Below are 15,051 nucleotides of genomic sequence, written 5' to 3' on the forward strand. Positions count from 1 at the left end.
GACAATGCGCAGCGCGGCTTCAAGCGTTGTGGCCGTTTTCCTTCCGTAGACCAACTTGTATGTCAATATCTGTGGCGTCTCCTGCACCACTACGTTCTATGCGAAAGTCAAGCACGGAAGTATGGCGCCCCACGTCTTGTATATACTTCGACGTACCTGGCCAACATACCGGCTGCTCTCGTTTAGACGCTTGGTGACATTGGTATGTGGCCGCTTGGTGCTTGTTCGGCGGTGGCTTGTGCGCCTGTATTTCAGGATTGCCACGGTTAGCTTCACTGTAAAGGCAATGTCTCTGTCCGCAATCAAGACTTCTGCGGCACCTTGATGCAAGACAATGTCTTTAACGAGAATTTAGCTACCTCGCCAGCCCTGCTATTGGGCAGTACCTTTTTTTCAGCGTAGTGGATGAGATAGTCAGTAGCTACGATAATTCACTTGCTTGCGACAGCTGATGTCGAGAACGGCCTCAGTAAACTTCATTCCCAGGTTTGAGAAAAAAATAAAAAATAATTGTTTGACAAAAACCTGTTTCTGCCTAGGCATACCGGGTTTAAAGTAAATAAAAATAAATGAAAAGGGGTTAAATTATACCTAAAGCGGAAAATTGTGTGACAAAGCCACTTAGAAAAAGAAAAATGTTGGGGCAAACGGTAACAATGCAGCGTGCAGAGGCATTTGGCCAGCGAGCGCAGATAATTGTGGAGCATTTTTTTTGTAGTAATGCCTTCAATGAACAATCAGGACTAAAAGAAAAGAGACGAGAGACAATGGCGAGAGACAATGGCGAGAGCAAGTAGGGAGCCCATGAGTCCGGAGTGAATGATGACATGAGAGCGAGACGCGAAAGAAAAAAATTACCCCGAATCTACATGTTACACTGTAAATGTCCTCGAAAGAAGATAGTCTTGCGTCTGGAGAGAGTGAACAAAACGTTTATTTGATGTTCTGCGCAAGAAATTTGGTGAATGGTATTCTGAAGGCGCTGCGTTCGTGCCTCGAGCATGTAACGATGCGAATAAGCGCATCTTGGCACGTTATACACGAGTGCCATCTGGCAGATATCTTCGAAAACGAAGGCTTGCGCGACCGCGGACAAAGATGTGCGCCAGTCATGGAGGTGATAAGGCGTAGAATGCAAAGCGGTGGGCAGGTGCCACCACCGTGCCGTCGTAGCAAAGCATTGGAAACCCCTTCTTGAGCATCACGTTGCGCTGTCAGTGCAGCGCGTTAAACGCCAGTCCTTAGAGTTACTTGTTTGTGCCTCTTGTAGTATAAAGGCAGACATACAAAACATAGACATGTTGTTATGGCGCCTCAGATATGCGCAATATTTGCTTTTTAATGGACAATCACACAACTATGAAAGCTAAACCATGAGCAATACTGGTGGGCGCCGCGAATGAGGTTGGCCTTTTGGTGCCGTTCAAGGTATCGTTAGGGCAGACAAACAGACAATAGTACAGACAGACAGACAAACAGACCGAAACTTTTCCGTGGAAGGTCCTCTAGAAAGCGCGTTCTGTAAAACTCAGAACGCGCTTTGTACCTTGCGTTATTGGTGTCGTATATCTCATTCCGCTTTTGTGTTGAATGGTATACATAGGGCAAACCTGAAGGTGTCTTAATGACCGTTTAAGAAAACACAATAACAATGTACACAACGTGGTTCAAGGACACCTCGGAATCCACTGCCGAGGCTGCGGCTGCGTGCCAGTTTTTGAGCATTGCGAGGTAATAAGCAAGCACAACTCGCAGACCACGCGTGAGATAATTGAAGCTTATCAAATAAACTAGTTTGACGGTAAATGTGTAAGTTGCCCATCGGTTGCGTTGTTGCAAAAGGAGTTTGCGTATCTAGATCTTTTTTAAGTTACATATGTATTTGTTTTTACAGCCCATTCAACAAGAGACAAGAGTTTTGCTGACGTTGTATCGCAGTGACTGTTCCTGCACCCTTCTACGCATGCCCACTTTTCTCATTTTTCACCTTTATATGTAGACCACTCTAATATTAAATCTTTGTTGAAAGTCAGCGCTCTTTTCTGTCCTTGTTTTTTCGCTTCCGTAGTTACGAAGTCACTACTTCTAGGTTGCGCTGTTCCTGCATTCAGTCCGCAAGAAAGACTATCGTCTTTAAAAACACATCAATATATCGTTAGGGCGGACAAACAGACAATAGTACAGACAGACAGACAAACAGACCAGAACTTTTCCGTCGAAGGTCCCCAAGAAAGACTTTAAAAACGCATCAATGCAAGCGCATCGTTCACGTGATGCCGATCGTGTACAGGCGCAGAGAGCACAGTCCACGGGTAGGGCAGTCCAACGATCTCAGAAGAGTCTCCAAATACTGGCCGTTCTCACAGGCTGATGGTGGTGACGACCAGGGTAAGCAGCGCCCGGTTTTAGCAGAACGGCCGCACGATCCCCACCCCGAAGAGTATCGCGAGGCCGCAGGCGGTCTACGATGGTAGCGCTAAGATCGCAATCCTCGTAATAGTGGTCAAGTGAGAGGCAGAGCTTGCCGCAGGGGCAGAGCGGTTCCCTCATTATTCCGAAACGGTGAAAATAATGTGGAAAACGACCATCTCCCGTGAGTAATGTGGCGACGACTAGGGGAAAAAACTATGGCAGACTCGTGACTTCTCGAACCCATCGGGCCAGTTTAGTGTTTGTATAGTATTTACGCCACTTTGAAGCCTAAATGACAAATAGCGCCCGCCTGAGGCGCAGTTTGACCTAGCGGACAGAGAGGTGAGCCTGACGACGGAGCCCTATCTGGCACGCCCTTAATGCTGCGAAGTCAGTGAGCTCATTGCCAAATACGCCTCCGTGTCCCGGGACATGAAATACTTGATGGGATTGGGCCGAAGAGATCTGTCTAATTAGCTCACGTATGCGCACGATACGTGGATCGAGGCACTGCGGACTGACCAGTGCCTGCAAAACGGACAGGCAGTCGGTGTAAATGTGACCAGTTTGACAAGAAAGGCTCGACCTCAGGTACTGAAGGGCCTTGGTAAGAGCCCCTACCTCTGTGCAGTAGGCAGTCGAGGCGTCCAGCACCCAGAAACGACCGGTCGCGACGATAGAGGTTGCCCTCCCGAACATTATATACGCAGCTGTGGCAGAAGTGGGCGGCTACGCACCGCCCATATAAACATGGATGCCCGGATTCCTTGCCATTTCCCGGGCCTCGGACACCAAAAGGCGAGACACGTTCTGCACGCAGGGGGTCTTAGCCGGGTAAAAGGACAATTTGTGCTGCGGCAGAGCCAGCTGCCGGGGGTCCATTACCTGCCTGTCCCGCGTGATGGCGCGCTGTAGCTGCAGGAGGGCGAAGTCCTTATTAAGGAGACTCAGTTCAATCTCGATCGGGAGAGCGTGCAGGAGGACCTGCAACGCTGCCATTCGAGTCGTGCGATAAGCGCCTGTCAATGCCAACAAGGCCGAACGTTGAACGGATACGAGGCGGTTTTTCAGACGGCCGTCGGGTCGCTTAGGCCCCAAATAACCGAGGCGTACGTAATAGCCGGCAGCATAACTTGTCTGTAAAGCCGTCGAATTCCATCTGGCCGGAGGGTGCCTGCCATATTTTTAAGGACAACCACTTTCGACGCCAGGTAATTCACCTAGTCGCGCAGATGGTCAGCATGGGCAAAGGAGATGCGGTGATCGAAAACGGTGCCCAAGACCCGGAGCTTGTCAACAAATTGAAGACTCTTCCGAGAGCCGTCCGCACGAATGGAAGGAAGAATGGGCTCCACCCCGTCCTCTCGTTCGGAGAACAACACGCAATACGTCTTATCCTGGCTTGGCTTTACTTTTGACGTAACCATCCAGTGCTCCACCCATCGCAACACCTCGGAGCCCTGTCCCCAAGGTCCTGGCGCGTAGTTCCCGGAATGGTGACGATAGTCTCATCGGCATACGCATGTACCATTACTCCTTCGGGCATTGGAAGTGACAAGAGGCCGCGGATGACGACGTTCCGCAGGAGCGGCGAAAAAGGCGAGCCTTGGGGACTACCCAGCGAGGAATGCGCCTCTACCTGCCCGGTGTGCGACTTCAACACGACGGCACGGCCCGTCAGAAAGGAGCGGATGAGATGGAAGAGCTGCGATGGCAGCCGATGGTCGCGGAAGAACTGTAGCATAGCGGGTGCCAGATGGTGTCGAACGCTCCCTGGAAGTCGAACGACATCAACACCGCAGGGGTCCGCTTGACCTTGAGTCGAAGGAGGCATTCGTGAAGCTGGTGTAGAGCCAATACCGCACTCCTGCCGTGTGTGAGGCCGTACTGGCGGGGATGAATGCATGCACTCTGGTGCAAGCAGGAGTATAGCTTGCCATTCAATGGCGCTCGTGAACCTTGCCCAAGACGGAATTTACACAGATGGGTCGATATGATGTCGTGAACTCAGATGGTTGACTGGGCTTACGAATGGAATTTATGCGTCCCTGGCGCCACTGCAATTGAAAGTGAAGCGTTAAACAACCACAGAAAAAAACCTGCCCGGTTTTGAACCAAACCTTTCTCTATAGGCGGCGCAATGTCATTCAGACCGGGGGCCGACCGGTCGCGCATTTGACGTACAACCACCTCGAGCTCTGCCTGAGAGAAGGGAACGTCCTGTTCTCGTGTCCGATACAGGGCATGAGCCTGCCGACGAATGGTCTCATGCTCGGGGTGATCGAATGCGGGGTCATCCACCGCAACATGAGTCTTCAATAATAAGGCCACCGCTTCTAAATGTGTCGATGTGTGCGTCCTATTCACTCGCAGAAGTGGTGGGAAAACGTGGTCAGTGCGCCGTCTCCCGAACACCTTCTTGTAGAGCGCAAAGAAGATCGACTGCCGCACACATTGGGCGCAAAGTCCCTCAAGCAGCCCTTCCTGGCGCGAGTGGTGTAACGGTAGAAGGCGGCTAAGCTCGCGCTGTACTGCGCCCGAAAGAGGACGTGCAGAGCATCGTACTTGCACCTTTGGATGTGGTGTCACATGGCGTTCACGCACTTCCTCTCCTGCGCCAATTCCGACGTCCGCCAGGAGTTGCCCCGCCTCGTTCGATGGGCAGGTCGCAGGTGCTTACGGCGGTCTGCATCGAAAAGGTGGTAGAACTGAGTCACGACAAGCTCCAGTGTGTCGGCCGACTGCAGCTGCGCGCCAGTCACCCGGTCAAACCACGGCTCCCAGCTCAGGGTCTCGGGCAGCTGTTCACGCGCATATTGCGCTAGCCGTTTATTCCGAGTCGCCGTGTTCAGGCCGATTGCTACTTCGTCATAAAAATGTTCCGAGTAGGTGACGTCTCCTCGCACCCGCCACGAACGACCGGCGGCAACCACTGAAGACGTAGCGAGGATGACGTCTATCCAACTCATACTATACTTGTTCTCGTACGTGGTAATGAACGCCGAGTCATTTATTGGGATCAGACTGGCCACAGACGCGAACTCTGCCAGACGGGATCCGCGGGGGTTGGACGCCTGTGCACCCCAAGCACTGTGTTTTGCGTTCGCAATGCCAGCTACTATGTTTCGTGTCCGCAACCAGGCCAGTGCCCGTTCCACAAGCACCAAGGTGGGCTCCATGGATTTATGTGGCGGTGTATACACCGAGATAAAGACAAAGTAAATGCCGATTTGCTGGTGGTTCCATTCACTGCAGAACTTCCGCAGGCCTTGTCAGTGAAGACTTCTGTCGCTGACAGTCCAGGAATTTTCTCGCTAGCGAGTGACGTAGGTGGTAACTCCTAGTCAGTAGTACATTCCCTCGCAAGCGTGCTAGAACCACCGACTTGTTTCACCGTCGGATCATCGTGCAGGGACAGGAGGGCTTCTAAGCGCAGTTCTGAAGGCAGCACAAGAAGGTACTTGGCTGAAAAGGGTGACAAGTGCTTGTTTTAGAGAAGCACATTTTAAATGATAAACGAGGCACTTGCCCACTCGAATACCTTGGAACAAGGCCAGTCTTGCGCTAGAGGTATTCTATTGGGCCTCTAAGTTATGGTTCTGTTCACTGTTATTCAGTGAAATTGTCGGCACTTATCCTTCCCAAGAAGTAGTCACCATGCTGGCCGTCGTGCGGTGGTAGGTCGACGGTGGCACGAGACAGGCTGTCGGCGTCGGAGTGTTTTCTGCTGGACTTTTGAATGATGGTATTGCCTTATGCTACCAATTTCAAACTCCATTGCAGAAAACGACCTGAATAGTGCATGAAGTTTAGCAAACACAAGGCGTAGTTGTCGCTCACAACTTTGAAGCCCCTGACATATAGGTAGGAGTGAAACTTTGACGTGGCCCAGATAATGCCCCGCAGCCTCTGTGGCGACACCACGGAGCTGTGCTAATGGATGTGGTGTATCGATCTCCTCCCACACCTAGTCATGCATGGATCACCCGAGTCCGGGGAAATGGAGATTATGGGGGTTGAGCAAACACAGTGATTAGATCATTAAGGCTTCTCGGCAGAGCCAACGCACCCCTTTGACCCCTGCGTCACGTAGACGGCATCCCTTTGCTGACCCACCCAGGCGAAATTGGCAGTCGCCTTTTTCTGTCTCTGTTCTCTCATCGTCGTCTATCTCTCTCACTTTTTATTATTGCTGTTTACTTCTATTTTCCTTTTACTTAACAAATTCTTGGCGGCTCTGGTTAGGCCTGTGCAAATAGCCTTGGGTTATAATAGCGTTGTATGGCTGGCATCCGCAAGCTTTCAGCATCCTCTAAGTAGCGTCTCCTGTTTGGGCTCGTGGTGTGTGGCCGCCAACGCTGCCGGAAAAATACAGTGAGCTTGTACACAGCATTTCCCCTGCTAAGTCATCATGTCGTCACAAAGTGAGTACGCAATGAAGACTAATTTTTCACAACTAGCCAATAGACTTATTCCCGCACTCCATAATATACAATGCGAGAAGAGTGATAAACAAGCTAGAAGCCTACTTCAGTTGCCAGGTTTCTAAAAAACTCTCGGTGCTGGCCACAAGGTTACCAAAATTGCAAGTGGAGGCTCTACTTTTACAGGTTCGAGAGAAAAACTAATTCGAAAAGCTGAACTGTCTTGCAACTTTTGGCGCTACACCAATGAGTGTTAAACCGCACAAGTCTGAGCTCAGCTCGCTGGGTTGCTTGTGACAGATTCGCTTGACCTCACCGAAACTGAACTACCGGAAGGAATAAAGAGAATGTGACTAACTTACCACGAAATAAGATCAGAAGAAAGAAAAAGTAAATGCCAAAAAAGCATCTAATACTCACGTTTCTTTCAAGTGATCCGCTGGAAACCATTCAAACCGGGTATATGAGGCTGCCATGAAGCCGTACATATCTAACCCCTGTCGTTGCTTCCAATTTCGAATATATGACTACGGCTCTCACAGGTGTCGTTATTGGCAATATTGTGATTATATTAGTGTCTTAAATCGAGCACGATGTTAAGGCTCGGGCCACATGTCCGGCGTCTACAAATAATTGACGCACTGCGTGAACTGTGACGGGAATCGTGTCGCATATTCACGCTAGTTTTTATTCTTTGAAAGTGAAGGAGCACTTCATCTTGAAAAAAGCAAGAATTGTCTCGCCATTGTTTGGCAAGATACGATGATGCGTTGCGGCAGAGGGCAACGTCACGCGAAACCTCGCCTCTCGTTCGGCTGGGGTGGTTGTGGTGGGTAGTGGTGGTTGTCTACTCCATCTACTTGCATGTAGATTGGAGACTGAAGGGTCCTGGGGTATCAAAGCCTCATCTCACCAGGCGAGGCTAAAACTCGAATCCCCAATCACATGCGCGGGTATCTAGTGCTTCCGAGGAGACAATGCACACAGTGGTGCCCCTGGTGTCGAAAAATCGGCGTAGCTCTTCGGAACTTGCCGAGAAAGTAAAAAAAGCAGATATGAGGCCCGAAGATGGCCCTGTTACTTTAATTCTAGCTTCCAGCCTAAAGAGCCACTTATTATTTATACAAGCATCACTATATCACTTTAATCATGAACACACAAGTTTTACAGTGGAACGTCAAGGGGCCATCTCAGGAACATTGACGATGTCCAAGAGCTTTTACACGAGTGATCATCATATGTTCTGTGTGTGCTACACACACACGCACGCACGCGAACTTCGTAGCTACATTATTTTCCAAAAGAACCGCAAAGGTGCCTTGATATGATCTGGAGGTACAGCCATTATTCAATGAAGGGATCGCATGCACACTCAACTCCATACGTTCCTTCAGGCAGTGACTTTTTTAGCGACCCTTTTCAAAAAACTGATCAGAGTTCGCACTTTTTACATACTTCTGAGTTATCAGCTACAAAAACGTAATTTACGCTTGTCAATTTAGGACGTTCGCGAACCTTCTCTTTCTTGGAGTCTTAAAAGAGACATATCAGGCTATGAGGCAACTCTCAATGTGTAGCTCGAGATCGGGTGATTGAAATCATTCTCTCCTACTGGGCGTGTCTTCTGTATAAAAAGAACCAACTCAGTACAGCCTCGCTAGCACGTATTCTTCCATAGACCTACGCATATTATCTTCATCGCTTATGCCTCTACTCCAGTGGAAAGTCATCAGTAAACGTTGTAAAAGTGACAAATTCCCGTAGTTCTGAGCACATCTACATAAAATAAATATATACCACAGGTTTTCGAATGCCCCATAAACAAAGCCAATTGGAATCACTTTCATACTAGTATTCGTTTATGTTGGACTTACATATGTACTTTAAGCCTTGACAATGACGTCTACTATTTCACAGCTTGACAGCCGTTTTCGTCGATGCTGCAACAAAATGCCTCTCACAAACGAGTGGACTCTGGAAAGCCACGGGTGCTATGATGTAACTCTGACTGTCCAAATTCGTGCACACAGCAAAACTAAGCACGGAGGTCACTTCGGGAGCTGCCGACCGTTGAGAATCTTGAAAGCTTGAGGGAAAAAGTATCAAGCACAGGTCGGCACAAACTTGTGAATCTCGCTCACTCATCCCTCGTGAAATCTTTTTTTTTTCATTTCGGACTCACTTGGAATAAGACTCAAAAGTTTTCTTGGGTCGTACTCACTCAGACACACATCAGAAAAAGTGGCACAGCTTAGCCTGAGTCGCTCTTGCGCCAATGAACGCAATATAACTAATTAACGTAATAGCAAAACGTTACTCAACTGGACTTACTCCCTAACGGCGTAATTTGAGTCTGAAAGATTGCGAGTGAGTCAACTCATGAGTTCATTAGCCTAGAATATCTATTTCAACCATGGTGTCAATGCTCTTTCACATGAATATCCAACGTAATTGGTTCTCTTCTTAGCGCAGTTCATATTCCCGTTGTGAACGAGTTCTCAGCGTTTCGAAACCAGTGAGGCAAGAGTTAGTAAATATTGAGAGGTGGGAACGGTGCCTTGATCTCCTTTACTAAGTTTGGGTTGAGAAAGTGCACTTTGAGGTTTATATAAGTCATGAATGTCGCAATTTTTAATTCAATATTAGTGGTGAAAACCAATGTTGAATAATAGGATTATAAATTTCACGCAAAAATTTCTGAGCATAACGTCCCCAATTTCAAAGTGTCTTTCAAGATGTATTTCAAAATGTATCGCACTTGTGTATTAACAACAGTTCAGCTTTCAGAGAGCAATTTGTCCTTCTTAAGTGATTGTTGCCGTTCCTAAGGGATGAAACTCCACTAAGACACAACATCAGGACATGCGTACCCTTGCCAACTCGACAATGGCCTTCGCCATTGCCCACGCCTAGTTGGTGGCTACTGCGCGTGCATAGTGCGGGTATCCGCTGCATGCTCCAGGAGTGTTTTGTGTAATATCAAGTAAATCGTTGCAACTAGCGTTTGTGCAAATAACTCTGCTAATCAACACTGGTTCAGTGTGTCGCAGCGTGGCTAAAACACGAAAAGGTTAGGGTGCACACACTACCGGCCACAGGTTGCTGCACGGTGCCCCATCGTGAGTGTGTCTTAAGCTTTTCCACGTTCTTCCCGCACTGCAACGTAAATAATTATCCTTCGTTCTTTACGTGGCTTTTACTACTAAAGAAACGCTTAGCTCCCCCCTCCCCCGTCGCTTTCTTTGAGTATTGTTAGCCTCATTTCAGATTTTCACATAGCGCTGTGTGACCGTTCGAAGCGTGATGATCTATGGACTTGCCGGGACCATGAAGTGGCCACGTATTTAGAGTACATGCTCGCCAATTACCTTCTTGGTAAACAGCATAAACCTGCACAAGGTTCTGCATAAATGTTGTCTGTAAATTGTAAACTCACTCCTCGGTGAAATAAATCTGTAAACAAGGACACGTTAATGGCTTCTTGCTGGCGTCGTCAAGGCGATTGGTGTTCGACTACACCATCGCCATCCAGGCAGGCATTATTGGAGTCACGTGAAACCTCAACAGCTGCGACAATTCCCTTTCAAACATGACCACTGCCAGGCTGGCGCATCCGGTTAGGCAGCACTGCGCATATGCAGTCTCTTCTCCATGGTGATGAGTAGATATACCATTATTAATTCTCTTTTCGGGTTTTATTTGACGTTAGCAGTACATTGCTTCTCTTGAAGATTGCATTATTGCCCTATAATTGTGTATTCAGTTGCAAAGTGCTATATTTGGGTGTGAACACACTGGTGTAGTCTGATTAGCCAGACACTAAAAACAGTGGAGTTTTCATAGGTTTAGTTGTGCCTACAAATTCACGATCCAGCAACGCAGCATTTCTTCTTGTATGCGCAGCACATTCACCATGTTCACTCCTACACTTATGGTCGCTGACCCCCTGCTGCTGAAGGAAATCATGATCAGGAATTTCGCCTCATTTCCCAATACAGAGGTAAGTAATGCTGTTCGATCTCTGGATGCATTCTTTATTCTTAGATATTAGGATAAACTTCTATGTTAAGTGTCCATCACATCCCTGGTCGTCGACCTGCAAGCCCGCATTTCCTTGCGGCGAAGGAAGAATGCAGCAGCCTCGCAATTGTTCAAGTCGTACACAGACCTCTCGCTTTTGCACACTCTATAGTCGTCTTTACACAGTTCTGCCAGAAAAGTGTCAGAGTACACAAAATATGGTTTGTTCAAAAATGCATTAGGTACATTAAGAGTGGATGTCTTTTTCCGGCAGTTTGCTTCAACGTAAATTGCGCCATTAGTGTTTTCGAGCCACATTCGTTTCTTACGCTCGGATCTTCGTTAAAGAGATACTACACTCCCTTGATAGCGTCTCAACGGAGCGCGCAGCACCCGTTGGCCGTATTTTGGCCTTCGAAGTGCACCAAAAAAGCAGTACAAACAGTCTGCCATGGAGGAGAAGTGGCTATGGTGCTTTGATGCTGACACGAGGGTATTGGGTTCGATCCCGGCTGCAGCGGTCGCATTAAATGGAGCCGAAACGGTAGCGTCACGTGTACTCCGCGACATAACCGCACGTTACAGAGCACCAGACAGACAAAACGTCCAGAAGGCTCTGCTACGGCGTTTATCATAATCATAACGTAGTTTTGCGACGTAAAACCGAAGATTTTATTATTAAGTATTGCACACGAGGATAACACTGTTATCGTGACATATTTTACGGGGACAAATGATGTAAAGGACAGTCAAAATGATGGATGCCTAAAGAGTTCGTGCCGTGAATATGCTCTCGGCCGCTGAGTTCAAGCATATCGTACAGCATTGATCACGAAAGAGCACTTTGCGTTTTGCTTTCCACTCATTCAAAAAACGTTCTAGCTTGGAAAAAAAGCAAGTAGATCACCGTATCGCTTCTCTGAGTGTTGCCTACATATCACAATAAAGGCATCAAAGTGTACACTAGTCAATGTTCACGTCACAGTTCTACCTTTAATGGTAAACACGGATGATATTGAAGCACTTTTACTGAAGGCGCTGAAGCTTAATCCTCTGAAGTTATCAGTTCAGTGCATATCAACAACGAAGCTTGCGAACTATGTTAGGGCCTGTTTGACTACTTCCTCGTAGGATGCGGGATAAACGTGGTGATCTGTAATTTACAGCAATTAGCGAAATCTAAGACTCCTGGGAATGAACTTTAGAAATTTTAAAGGAAACTTTAGTTAGATGAAGCTTTTCCGCGGCATTTTTTTACAAAAGAGTTCTAGCGTTTTTGTAACATCTTTCCCTGTGAAAGGTGATCCATTCCTTAAAAAAAATACCGCCCATTTTAACTGTACAGAAGGTGCCAAGCGAAGCTTGTACACGCCTGGTGTTTATAAATGGGGTTTTTACGAAGGTTTTTATTCCCTTAATTATAGGTTACGCCAGCCAATACACTTACTGTTTGGCACTCAAGTGTTCTTTCCTCGAAATTCAGTGGACCAGTCGTGCGCAAGGTAACTTGCTACGTTTCGGCGGCAGGAGCAAGATGGAGATGTGGCACAGATAGTACGAGTGCATTTTGCAAGATCTGGCAGCTTCGCTGTAAAAGATAATTCGGAGCTGATACCGTATACAAAAATGCATTAGGCAATGAGATGTTTCCCAGTCGCCGCGGAACGACGCACCCGTGCGTCCAGATTGCGCCGGTGCACGTTCATCGCTTGTCTGTGGAAACTCGTACTTCGAAGCTTCTATGAAGACGTTCACTTTCATCCTGTATCAAAGCACGGCTGCCTTCAACATCAACTGACAGCTGAAAAAAGCGTGTACTCTTTTGGTGGCACTCACGCTATCAAAACGGAGCGAAAGTTTAATCTGGCAGCGCTTGTCAATCAGCCATGAATAGTTATTTTGTTTGCCAATGGACGACGTCAAAAGCCATCGTGCTTTGTTTGGCTTTCACTTTATCTTGCTGTACGCAGCCTCCGGTAAGTGCAGTCCACGCACTCAAGTGTTCTCTTTTCCAACAAAGAAACACAGTAAACGTCCCTTCGCTGTTATATTTTTCAAATCACCCTACCGTGTGACGTTATGCGGAGATGGGGTAGTAGTTCTAAAAGAAAAGAGAACCCCACGATTGTCTACATCAAGTGCGACACCTCAGTAGTGGTTCACAAAAGAAGCGACAAAGAGGGAACAAAAGTCGCAGCTTTGCAGCAAAGGTGAGCCAATGAATGCGATAGCAACAAACTGGTAGCATATGCACAGAATGGCAAGCAGATCATAAGGCGCCCCGCGTTTCTCACGCACACAAACGCACGAAGCGTATTCCTTGGTACAGATGAACGTGAATACGAGTCTCAGTTGGTACTTCCCTGTGCCTAAAGACCACAATTTTTTCACAAACGAAGACTGTGCAACAATCGCACTGACCGTTGTGCGCCCGGTAACTACAACAGAATCATTCCAAAGAAGGCGGAAGGCCAGCCAAGACGTACGCTCGTCTCCACTGCGAGATAAGGGCGCGCAAGTGAGTGTCGACCTCGGCGCGGAGCAATGTACGCTTGGGAGATGCGAGCGAGCGCCACGGCATCGTGACACTTTGGCCACGCGCGCTCATTACGCCATCCTTCTGGCAATGCTGAAAACATGATGGTCCTCTTCCCCCCAAGTTGGGTGTCACCAGTGGTAAGAGGTAGATGCAAATAGCTTGACGTTTGAACGTTGAAGTACGTGCTTCTCCGTGGCTCAGTGCTTAGAACCTGGCACTCACGTGTCAGAGGTTCCACGTTTGATATCGCGCACTAGAGTGTTTTACTTGATTTTTATTTTTGGCATTGTCTCTCTCTCGCTTTCTCTCTCTCTCTCTCTCTCTCTCTCTCTATATATATATATATATATATATACTGTGAATGATGATGCCCACGTCGACACCGGCGGCAAAAACCAGCCGAGAGTGTCCATATAATTGCTGTTGCAAAAGAGAGGTAAGGCGGAAAGCTCGGAAAACTAAAGATTGGGTGACAATTTGAGATTTCCGTGTATGAGGCTTGATCGTGGAGCGGTCGTCAAGGACCCGACATTGCAGACGCGACACTCGTAAGCGACCGAATCCACCACGCGTCTCGTCATGCGAAAAGAGCTGAGACGTTCATAATGTCATGTAGTCATCACGTCTACGATGGGAGCAAACTGTAAGTTGAAGATGAAGTATGGAATTGGGCTAGTTGGTAATTCATTATGAAACTTGTCCTTAAACTTCTCGTTAAACTTCACATTAAACTTGTCAATAAGTTTTCTCATTAAACTTCATTATTAAACTTTTAACAACTAACACCTGTTTATTTTTTCGATAGTGTGGGCGCTGAACGGGAAGTCGGATTGCAGAATTCCAGACATGCAGTGATAGCAGTGAACTCGGCGTTGGCCATAGATCAACAGAGAAGTGGCGAAGCACGTCGGCATTTATACATGCACCGTCAAATATTGCAGCCTAATCACTGGTTCTCGCACCAGCTCTGGAATAAACTTATTGCAAGCGCCTTGCATTGACTCTAAACAAAGATCTACACATTTGCGAACCTTTCGAACGATGAGGAGCAGTTTGCGCTGAGCATCTCTGTTCAATGCTCTGGGTTGCCGTAGATGCCCTAACAACTGGCGCTGGGCTTGACGGAGGCGTTCGGTACATGAAGGGCACACCACCTCTACCAGATGATACGGGGTCATGAAGCAGACAAACGGTGGAAACAGGATGTTCCAATTGAATTGTTTATTCGACAGAACTTGTGGCCACGCAAAAGTAAAGACAGATTACGCCAATACACAGGCACTGATAGCGAGGAACAGAGCATCGGCCATTGATCTTTAGAGGCGAGAGGAGGAGGAGGCCGCGTCGTGTTGGCGGCCGACGAGGCCATACTAAATCTCGCCACTTCATTACCCTTCGGGCCCAAGCTCAGCGGCGGCTGCTGCCAGCGTTCGACACGCCAGGCGCGTGAACCCCTGCGGTTCTGGCGCAGCTCAAGCTAGCCCGAGCTGCCTGAGAAGCACGGCGCGGTGGTCAAAAAATGATAATTATGGCACTACCGAACTCTCCCGCCCCCTAGCGCTTTGCGCAATTTGAAGGTATATGGAGAACAGAGAGCGACAGATACAATGTAAAATAACCACAATCCATAAGGTGCCCGTTTGGGCAGTCCAGGTT

General features: G+C 48.0%; 1 protein-coding gene across 5 annotated transcripts in view; it reads left to right on the forward strand.

The window, feature by feature from the left end:
• Positions 1-15,051, forward strand: part of LOC119168643 (cytochrome P450 3A16) — a 291,485-nt gene that overhangs the window by 76,071 nt on the left and 200,363 nt on the right. For all 5 annotated transcript variants that reach the window (XM_075890905.1, XM_075890902.1, XM_075890901.1 and 2 more), the window contains one exon: positions 10,740-10,836. In XM_075890905.1, coding sequence (XP_075747020.1) covers positions 10,740-10,836 — 97 coding nt within the window. The remainder of the gene's footprint in view (positions 1-10,739; positions 10,837-15,051) is intronic.

The sequence above is a fragment of the Rhipicephalus microplus genome, chromosome 3, assembly GCF_043290135.1.
Source record: "Rhipicephalus microplus isolate Deutch F79 chromosome 3, USDA_Rmic, whole genome shotgun sequence".
Taxonomy (NCBI): Eukaryota; Metazoa; Arthropoda; class Arachnida; order Ixodida; family Ixodidae; genus Rhipicephalus; species Rhipicephalus microplus.